This window comes from Dipodomys merriami, unplaced genomic scaffold, assembly GCF_024711535.1.
Source record: "Dipodomys merriami isolate MVZ:Mamm:240054 unplaced genomic scaffold, mDipMer1.0.p SCAF_2, whole genome shotgun sequence".
Lineage (NCBI taxonomy): Eukaryota > Metazoa > Chordata > Mammalia > Rodentia > Heteromyidae > Dipodomys > Dipodomys merriami.
Window position 1 is genome coordinate 29,103,407 of NW_027203381.1, and position 19,614 is coordinate 29,123,020.

The window sequence follows — 19,614 nt, forward strand, 5'->3', positions numbered from 1 at the left end:
ACTTTGGGCCTGGGGTGGGGCAGAACATCACAGAGGAAGTTCATGGCAGAGCAAAGCTGCTTCCCTTATGGCTTTGGAGCAAAAAGTGATGAAGACACAATCCATTTCAAATGTGCCGCGACCCCCCACCCCACCCCACCCCCGCCCATGACCTACCAACTCCCATGAGGCCCTACCTCTTAGTTTCCCCCAGCAAGCCTTTCACAGATTGGGCTTTGGGGGACATTATAGATTTTAAATATGACAGTCTGGGCTGGGAAGGTGGTTCAGTGGTAGAGTGCTTGCCTTGCATGCATGAAGCCCTGGGTTTGATTCCTCAGCACCACACAAACAGAAAAGGCCAGATGTGGCGCTGTGGCTCAAAGGGTAGAATGCTAGCCTTGAGCTGAAGAGCTAAGGAATAGCACCAGGCCCAGAGTTCAAGCCCCACAACTGACAAAAATAAAATAATTAAATTAAATATGACAGTCTAATTTTAAATTAATAAACCATATAAATGTAATTAATAAACTAAATCAATTGATGGATTCATTTTAACAATAATATCTATTTTAAATAAATACCAGCAGTCAACAATAAAAAATTACTGAACATTTATTATCTGCCAACACTAAGGATACACTGTTGAACCAAATAGGAGGAAATCCTGATCTCATGGCACTTAAGGTATCCTGGAGATAGACCAATGCTAGTAATTTTAAGTAGATGATTAAGTAATTGTGCTGCAAAGGAGAAAGTTTACATCTAAATGTTTAAAACCAGTTGCAAAAGTGTCAACTGCAAAGCACCACATGGATGCAGGACTGAATAGAACACCCTTGTCTTTTTGTACCTGAAAATATGTTGACACAGATGATGAAATTTTGGTTTGGCTTCCATTGTGTCTCATAGGCTGCAACTGTCAACATAAGGTCTTGAAAAAGTGATGCAGTGGGCCTTCTCGGAAGTATCCTTCTATAGGATAGTGGCCTGAGCAACTGGGTAAAGCCAGCAAGCAGTGCTCACATCTACATCCCACCAGACGCTGAAGAGGACAAGCGCATGATGACCTGCAGTCAGGTTCTGGAAGAGGTTCAGTTCTGACAATTCCCATTTGCTAGTTATTTTAGATCTGGTATTTCTTGGACTTTCTGCCCAGGCTGGTTTCAAGCCACTGTCATCTAAATCACAGTCTTCTGAATAGCTAGGATTGTAGGTCTGTGCTACCAGCACCCAGCTAGACACTGAGTTTTTAACAAACACTTCAAAGTCATAAAACCCATAGCTACCTTCATTTACCACCTCTTTAATTGACCTCAGGAAGCACAGAATCAGAGGTGCACTTCTTACCCTTCATTCTGCATGCCAGAAGAGGGCACAAGGATCAGGCTCTATCTCAACAGCCCTGGGGAGCAGAGCAAGCCTCGTGGTTCCTATCCTATGTTCTGCAGGCAGCAGCACCACCTCCCATAGATGCAACGGTGCAACAAGTTGTCTGAATCCATGGGCTCTGAATAAGGACAAGGAAGCCTGGGCCTGGCACATTGAACAATTGAACAGCCCAGTGACAGTGGCACTGGCTTAGGAAGTGCTGCGGACGGTGGGGAGCTAGATCTTGGAGAAGAGAAGAGATTGGACAAATAGTCTAGGCAGATGGTACTGAAGAAGGCAGGGTTCATACACTTTGTCCACACATGAGCAAGCTTCAGAAGGACACTGGCAGAGCAATGGCAGAAGCAACATGCGTTCTCTAATTGTTCCACATGACAGCATTGGAGTCACAGAGAGAACTTTTGGGACCTCAGTATCACCACAATCCCAAGTAGGCTGTCTGATACTCCCTGGACATATTCAACTAAAGCATTGGTCAGCAGTGGTACAGATGGTGTCCTTCAACTTCACACTTGTCTCTGGACTAGGATTTGGATGTTTTTGTATAGAGGGACCAATACTATCCCATAAGCTCTATGAGAGCACTGCTTACATTACATGACACTGATTGTAACTTTCTCATGTGTCAACTCAGAAGGCAACAAGATTGGTGGCTCCAGCGAGGAAGAAAAATGAGAAGAGATTATTACCTTGTGCCTCTACTCAAAATATAAATATCTGAGGAATGTGGTGAAATCTCCCTCTGAGCCTCTGAGCAGACCCCCATTCACTTCTTCTATTTTCAACAGAAGTGGCTGAGGCCCCCATTCCTCAGCACAGAGAAGTGGATGAGAGCATAAAGATTCTAAGAACGTGACAGCTGAGGGACTTAGAGTTGGTTAACAGTCCCCATGAGCCCGCCTATAAACATCACCTGACTATAACGGATCATTCTTCAAATTCATATGGCAGCTCCACAAGGCGTGAGCATAAGCCTTCAGTCGGGAGGCCTCAGGAGCACTTTTTCTTAGCATGTTCTGGTACATGTGCAGAGTGAAAAGTGCAGGTGCAGCATGTGTTCCCACCCAAGAAAACGTACTGTCCGCCATCTACTGAATCAAGCTGCAGATCTCAACAATAGTAGCAATCACTGTGAAAGAGAAAGTTGAGCGCATGTAGCAAACACTTTAGGAGGTACGGCCCTGGTGTCTCTGGGCAGCAGGTGAACTCTGGCATTCCACATCCTCCTTCACCACAGGGAGCACCTGAGATCCCACAGACAGGAAACGTGGAGCTGAGGACTCAAAAGACGTATGCATCAGGTACACGCCAAAGTTAACCTGTCAATGAACAACAGTGACAACAAGAAAGGCTCAGTTAGAAATTCAATAATTGTGTAAATAATAATATTCAACTAAAATGAAGTCACATCTCTAAGAATATGGACTGAAACATGGAAGTCACAGGTGGCAATCAGGAGGATCAAGGTTGAAAGCCAGCCCGGGCAAAATGTTAGCAAAGCCCCATCTCAATCAGTAAGCCAGAGGTGGTGGTACATGTCTGTGATCCCAGCTACTATGACAGTAGCCACAGGCAGGAGGATTATGTTATGAGTCAAAACTATAAGACCCTACCTTGAAAAATCACTAAAGCTAAAAGGGGCTGAGTGTATGGCCCAAGTGGTAGAGTGCTCACCTAACAAGCATAAAGTCCTGAGTCCAGATCCTAGTACCGCCAAAGCAAAAGTTTATTATAAACCACTCCCCGCAAAGGAGAGCCCTTAGGAGGACATAAAAATGGTCCCAGGTCCAGGTGCTGGTGGCTCATGCCTATAATCTTAACTACTCAGGAAGCTGAGATGTGAGGATCGTGGTTCAAAGCCAACCCAGGCAGTAAAGTTCATGAGACTCTTACCTCCAATTAACCACCAGAAAACTGGAAGTGATGCTAAAAGTGGTAGACAACTAGCCTTGAGCAAGAAAGAGCTCAGAGACAGTGCTTAGGCTCTGAGTTCAAGCTCTATGACCCATAGGGAAAAAAAAATGGTCCCGCGAATAAGTCTGGGAATGCTCTCTTGCTCCAACCTAGGTACTAGTTAGTTAGTTAGCTAGTCAGTTCCTCAAGATTTTTGTACACAGGGTAAGAGTACACAGGACTTCTTGTACTCTCTTGTCAACTTTGTCTATCTAGTGTTTTTGATTGTGCATGTAAGAATTACAGTGATGCTGAGAAATCATACTTCCATGGACAGTATTGTTTGTTCCTACCCATCCCCTCTCCAGGAAACCAGTATAAGGTAGGCTCAAGGTCCCACATTCTCAGTTATTTCAGCCCCCAACTGGGCAGACATGTTGGTATAGCATTCAAACAGAATTGTTCTGTATACCTAATTGACATCTGTACAGAGATCTGTGTAAATTAAATACCATACAAAACCCTGCTCTTCCGTGCCCTGGAAATTGAACCCAGGGCCTTGTATATCTTAGGTTAGAGCTCTACACTGACCTCCAACTCCAGCTCTAAGAACTGCTTTGGGCAGTCACCAGTGGCTCATACCTGCCATCTCAGCTACTTAGGAAGCTGAGATCTGAGGAACATAGTTCAGAGTTAGCTGGGAAAGTGAAGTCCTTGAGACTCTTATCTCTAAAATAACCACTCAAAAGCCAGAAGTGGAACTTTAGTTCAAGGGATAGAGCTCTAGCCTTGAAAAAATAAAGGTAAGGGACAGTACAGTGCTCATGCCCTGTGAGTTCAGGCCCCAGTACCAGCATATAATCAGGTTACTGAATCTATAAGACTACTGAATTCATACTAAGGTATTTTACTCTTCAGAGGCTCTCTGTGGTAGAGAACATAGTGATCAAGATAACAGATAGTAAGAAACTGAATAGAAAGAAAATAAGATGGGGCCAAGAATGAGGTAGCCATTAATTTGGGGATGTATAGCAAATTATGTATTGCTAAGAATTACACAGCCCTGTTATCAGTGTAGTTCTGGCATCAAGACTACACCAAGATGTTAAAACACAGTATCACATGTTCTAATCATGCTTACCTTTCTCTCTCGACTCTCTGAAAGTTTTTGGAAAACATCTTGGTTTCGTTGCCCAGTGTTTTGGTCAATGCAAATCATCTGGCATCTGTGACAAGGCCCCACCACCTGGCAGGTGAGAATGGAAAAAAACAGTGTCATTACAAAAGTGACTAGACTCTCATTCTTTGCATGGATGAATCACACAGAGGTATCCAATACCCCAAGCCTGAAAGTAGTCCTTCTTTCCAGTGCATGCTGGGAAGATCCGCAAGTATTTGTCAGCTGCAAGGTTAGCACACAAACTCTAGAGAAAGAAGACTGGGTGACAAACTTAACAGTTCTCAGGAAATGAGGGGGATCTGAGGAAGGACAGCACTCAGGCACTGAGTACCCAAAGTGGCAGAAGAGAAGCCACCAATCAGCCAGCGCTGGGCCACTATGAAAAAGCCATCAGGAAAAAACTTCAGGAGAATGATGGAAGAGGTGACACTGATCACAAGATATGCTGTATTCATAATATGACTCACCTAATTGAAACCCTTTAAACAACTACTTAATAGTAAGAATAGGAATAACTTTCTTTAGAAAGAAAGAATCTTCATGGGGCCCTGCCCTTTGACCAGCAACTTCATGTTTAGGAATTTAACTAAGCAAGGAACCAGAAAAACAGAGCATATGCACAGGTTTATCCTCACATTATTAACAGACATCTTATAGCACAGTGCCTAAGCAAATCACTCTATATGATAAATGACATGCAGACATTCACATTAACCACACAGCCAGTTACTGATGACTTGGGCCTATAATCTTAGTCGCTCAGAATCTGAGGATTGAGGTTTAATGCCAGCCAGGCAAGAAGTCTTTGAGACTGTTATCATCACTTCGCCAGCAAAAAGCTGGAAGTAGAGTTGTGGCACCAATGACAGAGCACCAGCCTTAAGCAAAAAAATGTCATGAGAGAGCATAAAGCCCTTAATTCAAACCCCAGTTCTAGTACCAAAAAATAACTAAATAAATAACCACATAGACCATAATTTATCTACAAAGGCCTTTAAATAAAATGTAGAAATGCTTGTTTTTCTAGTTTAAGTAAGCAGAAGATAAAATCATATACATTTTTGTGCATAGATGTACATATATATCCATATCTATCTATATGCAAACACATTTGTGTGTATTTATAAAGAGTGAGATGTACACATTTCTATATCTCACACCAACACAATACATAAAACACATTAACATCCAGGTACCAGTGACTCACACTTATAATCCCATCTACTCAGAAGGCTGATATCTGAGGTTTGTAGTTCAAAGCCAGCCAGGGCAGAAAAGTCTGTGAGACTCTTATTAACCATCAATAAACTGAAAGTGGAACTGTGGCTTGAGTGGTAGAGTGCTAATCTTAAGCAAAGACGCTCAGGAACAGTGCCCAGGCCCTGATTTCAAGATCCAGGACCAGCACAAAATAATAATAATAATAATAATAGAGAAAAAGAAAAACACAGTAACAGCTGTTTGATATAGACAAAGAGGGCAGAACATCAATAATGAGTGGTCTACCATTTTATAATAACAAAACATCTCATAAATATAGAAAGGAGAGGGGTAGTTCTACCTTAGCAGTAATGAGATAATTCGTTAATTCACATGTAAAAGATACAAACGTACTTGATGTTTTCTTTTGTCTTGAGACAGAGTCTTACTCTTCCTGTGTTGCCCAGGCTAGCAAAGAACTCCTAGACTGAAGTGACCTTCCTTCCTCAGCCTCCTGAGTGGCTGAGAGGACAGGCATGGGCCTTCAGGCCCAGCTAGTGGATTTTCTCTAACAATTTTTCTCTTCTGCTCAGTTGTAGGTGAATACCAATTGTGCACTGAAATTAGAAACCCTCAGCTAATCTGGACGTGTCCTTGGCTTGTTCCTGTCACTTTCGTTTCTGTCACACTGTCACCCTGGCTCAGAACATTTAAACAATAGAAATAGAGACTCAAGATTCCCAAGCCACTTAGGCAGCAAAGGATGCCATAATGGAGTTGTGACAGCACCGGCTTGCGATGGCCGGGCGGACCTGTGACCTCTTCAGCCTTGCTTCCTCCTCCAGCAGCTTAGCTGGATTTAATGAGGATCCTAGACACTGGGCTAAGATGTCAAACCCAGGTCTGGCTCTCAATAGAGCTCAAAAGTGGAAACTGAGCGCCAGTGACTTATGCTTGTAATCCTAGCTACTCAGGGAGGCTGGGATCTAAGGATTTCGGTTTAAAGCCATCCTGGGCAAGAAAAGTTCCTAAGACTCTCATCTCCAATTCAACACCAAAAATCCAGAAGTGGAACTGTGGCTCAAGTGAGAGAGCACTAGCCTTGAACACAAAAGAAACTCAGAGACAGCACCAAGTTCAAGCCCCAGAACTCGCGCACACACACACACACACACACACACACACACACACACACACACACACACACACACACACACACACACACACACACACACACACACACACACACACACACACACACACACACACACACACCCCATAGTGGAAACTATCACTGTTACACATGCAATAAAATGGGAACAAGGGCAGCTCTGTATCCAAAAACTTCTCAGCTTTTCTGTCCTGAAAATGGCAGGACCCTAAACCACCCACCAGGCCCTAGCTCAGGCTCCAGTTGCCACTCATTCAACAATATCTTTAAACCTGCTGTCACTTTGTTGGAAAGGTCCTCTTCAAATAATTCTTCAAGCCTGGCGCCGGTGCTCACGCCTGTATTCCTAGCTACTCAGGAGTCTGAGACCTGAGGATCCCAGGTCAAAGCCAGCCTGGGCAGGAAAGTCTGCGAGAGTCTTATCTCCAGTTAATCAACAGAAACTGGAAGTAGAGCTGTGGCTTAAAGTGGTGAACTAAGGGACAGTGTCCAGGCCAGTATCAAGCCCTACAACTGATCAAATAATAATAAGTCCTGAAAGTGGTAAAGAAGGGACATTTTCCAGACTCTCTTCAAATACCAACACAAAGAAGACAAGCTTTTTAAAAATCCCTTTTAAACATTCTTCTGGTACTTTGATTTACTGCTATCGTAAACACTTACTTTCTAGCCCACATTGTTCATTGAAAAAGGAGTAAAATGACACCGAAATGCAGTGAATTAGAAGAGAGGATCCTGAGCAAGTCCTCTCTCCTCTCCATCCTCACAGACAGGTGTACTAAGGAGTCGTGAGCCACCCCACACCGTGTATGGTGTGGAACTGCACACAGCCAAAATACCTGCTCTGGTGTGGATGCACAACACACAGGGACATTCTTCCATGCCTGAGCTACGGCCACCTCAGCCTCCCGCATGCAGCTTCTACCGTGGATGGCCTGGAATTCCCCTGACCTGGTGTGTGTGCTAAACTCCTCTCCATTGATGCCACAGAACCTGTTTTTGGTGCTTGCCTACGGTCAATCATCTGGCAGGTAAAATCTTAACTCACAGCTATCTTTCCTATGTGGAAGTTTTTAAGGGTCAATCTCCATAAATGAGATTAAACCAACAGGCATACAAGTATTTATGACTTGATGATATCCGAGAAAACTGCTTTCCTGCCCTGCCTTACATGGAGGACTATCAAAATGTACCTTTTTGTGTGCTAGTACTGAAGATTGAACTCAGGGTCTGAGAGCTGTCCCTGGGCTTCTTTTGCTCAAGGCTGGAATTCTACCACTTGATTCACAGCTCTACTTCCAGCTTTTTTTCTGGGTTAATTGGAGATAAGAGTCTCATAGACTTTCCTGCTCAAGCTGGCTTTGAACCCTGCCTAGGACTGCATGGTATGAATGTAGCACAAGTACACTTCTTGTGTGCTATTACATACACACTAGGATGTTAATATGATACTTCAAGAAGTAATCTGATCATATGTCTTTGCACCCTTATATGCTCTGGAGAGATAAGCAGTTTGTTCCTAGTGTGACTGTGTGATAGATCATCTTCCAAGGAGGTGACTACTGAATGGAGCATCATGCCAAGCAGAATGGAAAGCAAGGGCAAAGGCACTGACGCAGGAAGGGTGGCTTGTTACAAGGATGGAGAAAAGATCAATATCAGATGCACAGTATTAAAGGAGCGATAAGCTAAGAAAGACCAGCAGGGTATAATTTCTGGGGACTTTGTCAATCACATGAGGAGTACAGATTGTAGTCTAACACTTTGTCCCTTTCCTCAGGTAGCTGAAGGCCATGGTGAAGTCTTGGGAGCCTAAAGCCAGGGGAGAGATGGCATTGGAGGCTTTATCTCTGACCACCATTTCCTCCCTAACCATCATCAAGGGCAGAAAAGGAGGAGGAGGGAGAAAAGAGGCTCAGCCATGGACACGGAGGACCTCCACACAGCCACAAAGCACAGCAAGGGTCAGGAGGATGAGTTCTCATAGACACAAGTATTCTAAGGAAGATTGAAGTCTAGACAGTCTGGGGCATGGGTGCAGCACAGAGCCCTTGGGTCTGTGCACAGGGCACATTCTCTTTGTGTGCAGGAAACTTCATGCTGCACCCTCACAGGGAGAAGGGATGGAACTGTCCAACAGGTGTCCCAGAATACTGAGATGTGGGTGGTCAGAGCCTAAGGTTGGAGATGGGAAGGTTTGGGGGTTGGGGCCAATCATCAATGACTTGCCTTGAGGAAGGATTATAAAATTATGTGGAACTTACCTGGAAATGCAAAGAGCCAATTGAAACTTCGTCCCATCTCTCTTCTTCAAACGCCCTTGTTCCATTCATGATAATATTGGCCCGGAAACGTGAGTTGAGATCTTCCATGGTGAATTCTTTTTTTCCATTCTCATCGCTGGTTCAGACATACCAAGACCAGTGTGAGGGGGAAAGATGACAGATAAAGTCATGATATAATAATTCAACGTGTCTGCTGTGTGCTGCCTGACTTTATCAACTCTACTCTGGCCCTGGATGGTCAAAACACACATAAGTGTTATTTACGACTGTGTAGCCATTGGTTAAAGACACATCAAGAGCCAGAGAAAAGCCCAAAAGAGTCAGGCAAAGGGTGAATAGATCTTAGCTGTGGAAATGGAGGAGTTGGAAACCAAAGAAAAGAGTGAATTTCTGAGACACATCACCATTTTGTGAAGTGGGATTTAAAGAGCCCTTAACAGACTGTAGGTCTCAAGGACCTACAAAGAGCCAAGACCACATGTTCTTTTGGATATTAAAACATCATAGAGAAAGATAGAGGATAATATCCTTCACTTCCATCCTGGTTTCAGTTTTAGCCAACATTTGATATTTTTGCCATTCTTGTTTTACACTTTTGTTTCCTTCCATGAAGTTCTACAAAATGGCCTCTGTACCTCCGTGAATCTCCCACCTCACCCTGAACATAGGTCTTCGGGGCCTCCCAACAAAGAAACACACTATACGGCCCTGTGAGGTTGAGTGTATGAAAGGTGAAGAAGTCTGAATAGAGGTGATCGTCAATGGAGTCGACTAAAAGAGGATACAATTCCTACTGGCTTCTGGGATACATACCCTACTAGCACTATTACGTGAGTGCGTACATCTGTAAAAGTTTCACTAAATTGCACTTGGTGTACTTAGTTTTGTTTTTGTTTCTGGTTTTGAGACAGGATCTTCCAAGACAACCCTGGCTGCCTCTGCCTCCTAGGTACTGAGATTGCAGTATTGGGGACAAAACCTAGTACCCTATGCATACTTGGCAAGTATTCTACTGCCAAGTCAAAGCCCCAGACCCCTAAAATGTTTTAAATTTGTACCGTCCAAGAGGATCCTTGAGCATGGTAGAATTTGTCCTGAAGACAAAACTAAGAATCCACATGCTCAGGAAGCACTGTTGTCAAAGTTCTGCCTCCCAAATGGTCAAGGGTGTGTGAACAGCCAGAGACCAGCATAATTTACAGCTTTGCAATGAGTTATATGTAGCTCCCATAATCTACAAGGGTCACCTACAAGGGTCATCTGAAGTGAGAAGGTTAGTATTTTCCAGTCTTTCTGCTTTTTTACTTTCTGGGTTGTATAGGCTTCCTTTGTGTATAGTAAAAGAGGAAGTTTTGTGTCCAGAGCTATGTAAATGAGAATCCATCAAATCAGCAAATAGGGCATAAAGAAAAAAAAAGCCAGTGTCCCAATGAACTATAAATACGTTATTGGGCTCTGTCCCTCTTACCTGCCGTATTTGGCAGTCTTACCCTCAATCAGCTGGTGGGAAATGTTGCCCTCTCCTGGTAGAGATTAGGGTTGCAACAAGTCTGTCCCTTACTTCCTATCTTTCCACATGAAGACTTCCAAAACACAACAGACCTCCTTTCTCCTGGCTGGGGTGTCCCAGGAGGAGACACCCTTGCTGGGTGCCAGTGGCTCACACCTATAATCCTAGCTACTCAGGAGGCTGACATCTGAGGATCATGGTTCAAAGCCAGCCTAGGCAGCAAAGTCATGAGACTCTTACCTCCAATTAACCACCAAAAAGCCAGAAGTGGAACAGTTGCTAAAGTAGTAGAGCCCGGGCCTTAAGCTAAAAAGTAATGAGACAGTGCCCAAGCTCTAAGTTCAAGCCCAAAAACCAGCACAAAAAAAAAACTAAAAAAAAAAAAAATAAGGGCCCCTCATTCAATTGCAGGTGCAACACAATTCCTCTCCCAAGAACAAGCTGACCTGCAGCAAGGAATATGAGCGTATGTTTTTACAAAAGACTACAAACCCAAAATTATTACAAAGTCTTGAGGAGACGACCTTGGCCACTGTTAAATGCTGTGTTTATATATGTTTTCTAGAGTGTACAAACATATACGGCATATGAGAGTCAGCGGAGGTTCCAGGGTTGGTCCCATAGGCCATGGAGTAAAAATGAGGAGCATGTGTCCCTCATGGCTCTGACAAAACAGCTGGGTAAGTTTCCCTAATTGCCTGCTTAACTGGGGACTTCAATTTCCTCTAAAGAGCAGTAAGAGGGTTATTAGCCCAATCTGATCCTAAATGACCTCCTAAAATCTGGGCCCTTGGAAGAGCACTGGGTGAGAGTGAACAGATAGGAGTAAACATTCTATCCAATAAAATAAAACTCACCGGCAATTAACTTTAAATGCTTTCATACCCGCTCTTTTTCAGCTGAAAATGACTGCATGAAGTAGGACATGGCTCCTGGGGGACAGTGGGAGTGTAGGCAATGAAACTGGGTCAAGTGGTGGCAATTCAATTTAAACAAAGTTAGAAAATGGGATGACTAAAAAAAAAAAAAAAAAAAAAAAAGCTAGGCATTCTCCACTGAGAATGTCAACAAGAATCAATGGAAGACACTACAGTTGGGATCTGAAACGTTCTCAAATGTCATGGGAGAAAGGCTCAGCCCCAGCATGGTGCCATCAGGAGCTGGAGGAAACTTTAGAAGGTGGGGCCTAGGGGAAGGTCTTTGGGCCACAAGGGGATAGTCTGAAGGAGATTGTGGGACTTCATCTCTTTCTGGGTTTTTATTTTTCTTTGTTCCTCCATCATGAGGCGGCTGGTTGTGCTCCACCAAACACTCCTGCCAGTATATTGCCACAACAGACCCAAAGGAATGGGATCAACTCCACACAGATTGAAACCCCTAAAACTGTGAGTCAAAATAAACCTATGCATTGTCTAAGGTCTTTATTATGTTAGTACTAAGTTGATTATTATGACTTGAATGTGAGCTATCTCCCCATCACCAGAGTCTCAGGTTTTGAACGTTTGGACCCCAGCTGGGAGGTTATAGAAATTTTAAGAGGTAGATTTAGCTGGAGGAAGTAGAGTCAGTGAGGACAGGCCCTTAGAAGTATCTTGTCCCAGTTCTCCACTCCTTCCCTCCCTCCTTTCTCTTTCCCTCTCTCCTCTCCCTCTCTCTCCCTTACTTTGCTTCTCCTTGCTTCTCTGTCTCTCTGTGTCACTGTCCCTGTCTCTCTCTGTTTCTGTGTCTCTGACTCTGTCTCTGTCTGTCTGTCTGTCTGTCTGTCTGTCTGTCTCTCTCTCTCTCTCTCTCTCTCTCTCTCTCTGTCTCTCTCTCTCCTCTCTCTCTCTCTCTCCTCCCCCTGGCTGCCATGAGTGAGCTATTCAGCTGCATCACACCCTCTCCACCATGATGGACTGACACCTCTGATATTATGAGACCAAATAAATTGTTCCTCCTTTTAGTTTTCTCTTGAGTATCTTGTCACAAGCATGCAGAAGTAACTAATACATTGACTAGCACAGATGATTTTTTTTTTAAAGCTAAACCTCAGCAAGATTCATGGGAACTGGGAGTTTTCTGAGTTCTTTGAGCCTCAGTTTCTCATGTGTTACTAGAGAGTCTGAACTCATTGATGCTCAGATCTTTCTTTTCCAGCTGAGTGCCAGGCCAACTTCTAGGAGCAAATAGTCATACTTGGATCTTACCTGGTGTTTAATTGCTTCTGAAGTTCCATAACACTTGATGTATTTATCAGCAGATACTGGGCCTCATTCACCAGAGAAAGGGAGGCAGTAATGCTGGACAACTGATCTGAAAACCACGGAGCATGGAAAAGAGCAGTTTCTTTCTTGGAACTTTAATAAATCTTATTTACAGGGATATGCATTTTAAGCTAGACACTATCTACAAGGGGGTAAAAATGACCCACTGGTAAAAGCAAAAATGTTCAAAGGATCTTGGGAAACAGAAAAAAAAATGAGTGTCTCAAATACTCTAAAATAACCTAGAGAAGTTAGCAATAAAATGTTCAAGTGAAGTAAATTCTTCCAGGAAGGAAGGCTTGGAGACAATTCTTAGAGGAGGAGAGGTAAGGGGGAGAGTGTGGGCAGGCCCTTCCCCATACACAAGTAAGGCAGGAGGGTTTTGTCAGGACAGAAGGCCCAGAAAGAGCTTCTAAATCTAATAAGGAAAAAAAGATACAACTGTAGAAGTAAATAGTAGATAATTTTAAACCATTGAAATAAAAGAAATTATTGAACTAAAATATCAGATCCGTTCAAAGCTGTTGGCAGCTTACCACCAGCTTCATTTCATGGGCCTGTCTTTTCTGTCTTTGACCAGGACAGTGATAGAAAGGGAAGATAGGGCCGGGGCCACTGAGCATCTCCAGATTAGGACTGTGGACCCCCAAGTGCACAAAAATGTCCAAACTCTCCATCTCCAATTTATCAAAGCAGTCATCTTTGCTAAAATGGCTCTGCCCCATAAAGGGGTGGGGTACAAATCTCAGCCTCTTCACAAAGGGCCTTTTCCCTGTCACAGAGCAAAGGCCACAGGTCTCTGACAATCTTAAGGATGGCAGACAAAAGCTCTATTCAAACCCCAGAGCTGAGAAAATAAAAAGTCTGCAAAGCCCAGGCCAATGATCTTCCTGTGGGTCAGATGGATTCCAAGTATTTGCTAGCCACAGAACTGCAGAAGCTAATTAAATCATCAAGTGACAGATGATGAAAGGGATTTTCATGTTAGATCCCTGTGCTCTGCTCATAGACCTTCAAGGAGAGATTTGTGTGACTGTGTATTAACCAAACTCCTTCTTTCCCCAGCTCTTTCTCACTTCAACAAGATTTCTCAGGAGATAGAGATGTCAGGCACTGGTAAGTTTGGCCATAGTAGACAGTCATTCATGGGTATGAATGATCCAGGAGCTCAGTAAGAGATTTCAACTATTATCTTCTATTTTTTAACTATTTTTACTCTTTATGTTTAATAATTATTTTCTTCTAAGTGTACTGTATACATTTAAATACATTCAAATGTATGCATTTGTATACAATACATTTGTATACTAGTTACTATTAACATTATAAGAACTCAGTCTAGCAGGAAACTGGGGGCTAATACCTATAATCCTAGCTACTCAGGAGAATGAAATCTGAGGATTGAGGTTCAAAGCCAGCCCAGACATGAAAGCCTGAGATGGAGTTCAAGCCTGAAAACTGGCAAAAATAAAAAAATCAGTCTGGACCTTACTGGTCCAAGCAAACTGCAAACCTTTTTATACATTTTAGTCTATAGTTTAGTTTTATAAAATTATAAAAAGGTGATCACTAAAAGATTTCTAAGCATAAAATATATAACATAACACAAAATTCAACTGAGGAAGTGGAAAATAAATTCAAGCTTAAGAAAAAAAGGGAAAGAATAAAATCTTTTTTTTTTTCTTTTTCTTTTTTGAGCCAGTAATGAGGCTGCTCAGGGCCAGGGTGCTGTCCCTTTTGAATATGCTAGAAGTCCCATATTTTGCAACTGTCTAAACTATTTTTTAAATAGATAATTTAAAATTGTATGAAGGAGGTTCAGCATGTGGCTAATACTATCTTTAATAATTATTCTATTTTAAATGCAGATTCCCCAAAATGACTAAAGACAAGACAGGCTTAGAGAGGAAGTGCTCTGTCCCCTAAGTGACATCCTTGAAGTATAGTCACAAGCTCACACTCTGATCCTGTATTGTGCCAGTGACAGGCTTTCTGCTTTCTTCTCTCCTCTACACTCACTAATTTTGTCCCATTCAGGCCCTCATCATCCACCAGGACTCCTTTGCTCTCCAAGTCTCCTGCTTTGATGCATCTGCCACACTGAACTACAAGGGATGTTCCAAAACTTTCCAGTTTCAAATTTTCCCTGAGTTCTCATCCCTGAGAAGTGCTCATCGGGGGCATACGTACCCCTCCTCCCCAGCCTCTCCTCCCTCTTATTACATCCCGACAATTGCTTATGATGGGAAAACATCAAACCTCTTATAAGTACTTCAAACTCTACAAGTTGAGGCACCAGGGAACCCCAGGATCTGGAAAGCTGCCATCTTTGGCAGCTTGGTGACCATGCTAAAAGCTAGAAATGGTTTTCTTCTTTTCAGATATAATCTGAGAACAGAGCAAACTTTCTTTTAAAAATTCAAACAGAGTTGTGTATAGGCATATGCCTCCCACTACTTGGGAGACTTGTGATCGGAGGCTGGCTATGGTAAAACCACAAGACCTCATCTAAAAAATCAAACTAAAGCAAGAAGGAGTAGGGGGGACTGGCTCACGTGATAGAGTATTCCATAACATGCACATGGCCCAGAGTTCAAACCCCAATATCACAAAAAGAAAACCACCCTGAATTATACTTCTAAACACACAGAACTCTGAGGCAGAAGGTTTGAACAAAGGTGAGATCGTTGGCCTATACCCTCCAGGGGCTCCTAAGGGGCTGTGGAGCCCACTTGTCACGTAGTCCTGGGGCTACTCTAGCTCTTTCTGCAGAAGGCTGACCACCCCTGCTTTCTGCACATGAACAAGCCAGGGTCCCCCACTCTTACAAGAACCCATGCCAAATGTATACCTTTCCCATGTTTCTTCTTGGCATTTCGTTGGAAGTTTGAACTCTGTCTGATTAAATGACATGGACGGCCAAAAAACTTGGACAACCATTTTGAAATTTCTTCTCCACAGTCAAAAGTATTTACCCTGGATGGGGGTAGAAAAGGAGGGGTGAAGTTTTACATAGTGCTTCTTCAATAATTTAAGATGCAATTTAAAATGACAGAATATTACATGAGACTCTGGGAGAAGGTGGCAGGAGTGAAAGGGAGATTTACAAGTCACAAGAAGACCTGTGTTGTGGGCTTGCAGGAAGCTTTCAGACAAGATCAAAAGCTTTGCAAAATCCTCCTTAGCTTTTTGTAGCTCGGGTTTTGCATAATAGACAATGCAATAAATGAAAGAGAAAGGGAATCACAGAAACAGCAGAACAATGGATGAACCTCAGCAACATTGATACTCACTTGACACTATGTGAGATATGAACATTACAACTTGTGGGGGAGAGGGGTAAGTGGGAGATAAAGAGGGATGAGGTAATGATGATTAAAAACAAATGTGCTTATTGTCTTACCTATGGAACAGGAACCGCCCCCCCATCACCTTGTCAATATGAAAATTAAAAAAATAACATAGAAACTGGCCATGGTGACTCATGCCTATAATCCTAGCCAGTTGGGAGGTAGAAATCAAGAGGACTAACTGGGCAAAAAGAGGCTTAACTGGGCAAAAACTCAAGCTCCTATCCCCCAATAAAGAAAACATAAAGGGCTAGGGGTGTGTCTCAAGCAATAGTGCACCTACCCAGCAAATCCAAGGCCTTGAGTTCAAACTCCAGGATCACCAAAAATAAAAAGATATAAATAAATAAAATAGAAATGCTATTATACTTAACTCCACTCACATTTCCTAGATATTAGCAGGTAATTTATCATTAGCAACCCAGATGAGATTCGTAACTCTCTGATACCTAACTTACAAGTTATCACCTCTGTGTTCCACTTTAGAAACTTGAGGGATATCTTGATAACGTCTTATCCTCATCCAATCCCTCAGTTCAATCAGGTAAACCTCTTTCCAGACTGTATGTCTGGGGCCTGATTTTTGCCCCGACCCTGGTGCAAGCCTGTATCTCATCTCACCTGTGTGCTAACGTAAGTGCTTAGCTGGCCTTCTCATGTTCACCTGGATCCAACTACTCTATCCCCACCACCTGCTGAAAGTTTATGGCCCCCAAACCGTTGCCTGCAAGCCACTTCCTCCCACCCCACACTCTGCATGCAGCACCATCTCAGGCTGTACAAGGACTGCTCAAGGAGGGATTGAAAATAAATAGGACATTGGGGAGGAGATGAATATAGCAGGGTAAATGGAAAGAAAGGGCCTGGCTTCTATGTGTGAGAAAAGAGTCTTCCCTGGTTAAAGAGAGAGATAGACAGTCAAATGGACATACTCAGGGGAAGGGAAATGAGACCTGTGGTGTTATATATTCAGGAAGAGGGAGCACTTAGTACAGGCTTGAGAAGGGAGTGGGATCCACATCCAATAGATGGAAGATTTGACAAAGAACAGGTCAGCCAAAGCCATGCTTTCTTCCCTCTGTGCTACCATGGCCACTTCACAGTCTCACCTGTCTGCACACACTTTGCTCTGGTAAATCTGAGCCCGTCCACTGGCTTCCTCAAGAGGTACTTCTATAGGCTCCATCCCTAATGAACAAAGATAAAGACACATCTATCATCATATAAATGAGCATCTGTGTAAGTCAAAACTCATTATCCGTAGATATGTAAGACTCTGAATGGCACTGGAATTTGGTTCGATCGCAAAAGTGTCATTATAACATGGCGATTTTCTTCCTCATTATCTGTACCACCCACAGCTGGTGCCTTGAATCTCTTTCTCATGGAAGATCATACACTGGAGCCATCACATTCACAGACCCAGGGATGCTCTGTAAAGGACTTGGAAACATTATTCTGTTCCACATGACTTCACATGCTGAGATCATCGTTCTCTATGCTATTCTTTAGAAATGGACAGACAGGCATATAAGCTCAAGCTATAAAGATATCAGCATAGAGTGTCAACTCTCATTGGCCCTGGGAGTCAACATCAAATTGGATCCCTGTACTGATCACCAGAACTGCTTTTTTAAAAGATTCTAGGTCAATGGGGATGGAGAACTATTCATTTTCCCTGTGTGTGTGTGTGTGTGTGTGTGTGTGTGTGTGTGTGTGTGTGTGTGTGTGTGTGTGTGTGTGTGTGTGTGTGTGTATAACATGTATTCTATAAAAAATAACTAAATGTTAATATCCTGGGTATATGATCTTGAATAAAGGGTACCATAGCCAACTGTGTGTGGCTCATGCTTATAATCCTGACTACTTTAGAGGCTGAGGTCAAGGAGCATCATGGTTCCAGGCCAGCCCAGGCAGAAAGGTTGTAAAATTCCATCTTAACAAATAAAAGCTAGGCATGGTAGAGCACACTTGTTATCCAAACTGTGGCAGGACACATAAATAGGAAAATCATGTTCTAGGCCAGTTGAGACTCTGTCTCAAAAATAATCAGAGCAAAAAGGCTGAGAGATATGGCTCAAATAGAGAGTGCCCGAGAGTGCAAGGCCCCACAACCACCAGCACCAAAAAAAAAAGTCACATACCATATGATTCTTACATTATATTCTCAAAAAGGATAAAACTACAGTGATAGAGAACATATTTCTGATTGCCAGGCATTAGAGGAGGAAGAGAGACCACAAAGGGTTAGCACACTGGAGTTCTCCAGAGGTGATGAAGCTGCTTTGTATTTTTACATGATATACTCATGTTAAGATTCCTACAGGAGCACAAAAGACAAAGAACAGCCCAATGATCTGGAAAAACTGCAGTATCAAGACTTGTTTTGTAACTCTGGTAATATTGGCATATTGGCCCAGTGCAAACTTAACCATGGGAACACCAGAAACACAATCATGAATATAGAACAAAACAAAGTGGTATAGCACAGAAGTTCAGCTGCAGGTTAAGGAGGAATTCAGATTTTTTTTTTCAGTAAATAGAGACTGAACCCAGGGTTTTGTGCATCCTGAGCAAACGTTACCATTTGTCCCATACCCTCATGTGGTAGAAAGCATGTTTCATTTTGTTTTTGAGACAGGGTCTTAGCTTTCCTCAGCCAGCCTCAAACTCCTGATTCTTCTAACCCTGACTTCTAAGTAGCTACTGTTACATGTTTGTGCCACCACACCCAGCCCAAAATTGGAATATTCTATCAATGGTAGGTGGAATGGGAAAAAAAGATGACTAGGATCCAGGAGAGATATACAGAGAACTTCATCTAGATCTGTAATGTCACTGTTATTTTTAGTTTTTATAAAGAAAGAGGAACTATAAGAAGAGAAGCTAAAGGAAATATGGCCACATGTTGACCATGTTAAAGCCAGATGTTATCATTGTGTTATATTGTTCTCCATACCTACTAGTCAATTATAGCAGCCACTACCATATGTGACTCTTCAGATTAATTAAAATTACATAAAATTGAAAATGCGGGTTTGGTGTACTGTCAGCTCTCTACCACTGAGCCACATTCCCAGCCTTCAATTTTTCTATGTTAGACAGCTTACAAAAACAAAAAAAGTCAGCCAGAAAATATTAAAGCCTGAAATACATGTTATAATGAGGGAAGGAGAAAAAGGATGTAAGTGTAAACAATATCATATCATTTCAAGTACATACATCTTTATTTCTTATGCATGTATGAATGTATGTATGCATACATACATGCCTTTACTCAGAGACAGGGTCTCACAGCCCATCAAGCTGGGCTTAGACTTGTGAACCTTCTGCTCAGCCTGCAAAGTGCTGATATTCCACCCTTATGCCATATTTACCTCTTCCTTCCTGATTGGTTGGTTGGATTAGTAC

General features: G+C 42.7%; 1 protein-coding gene across 2 annotated transcripts in view; it reads right to left on the reverse strand.

Moving 5' to 3' along the window:
* Nucleotides 1–571: 571 nt before the first annotated feature.
* Nucleotides 572–19,614, reverse strand: part of Mocos (molybdenum cofactor sulfurase) — a 47,548-nt gene continuing 28,505 nt past the window's right edge. For both annotated transcript variants that reach the window (XM_070029312.1, XM_070029313.1), the window contains exons 10-15: nt 17,313–17,391; nt 15,705–15,829; nt 12,797–12,902; nt 9,080–9,215; nt 4,406–4,510; nt 572–2,690 (exon numbers count right to left, since the gene is read on the reverse strand). In XM_070029312.1, coding sequence (XP_069885413.1) covers nt 2,538–2,690; nt 4,406–4,510; nt 9,080–9,215; nt 12,797–12,902; nt 15,705–15,829; nt 17,313–17,391 — 704 coding nt within the window. In that variant the 3' untranslated portion in view covers nt 572–2,537. The remainder of the gene's footprint in view (nt 2,691–4,405; nt 4,511–9,079; nt 9,216–12,796; nt 12,903–15,704; nt 15,830–17,312; nt 17,392–19,614) is intronic.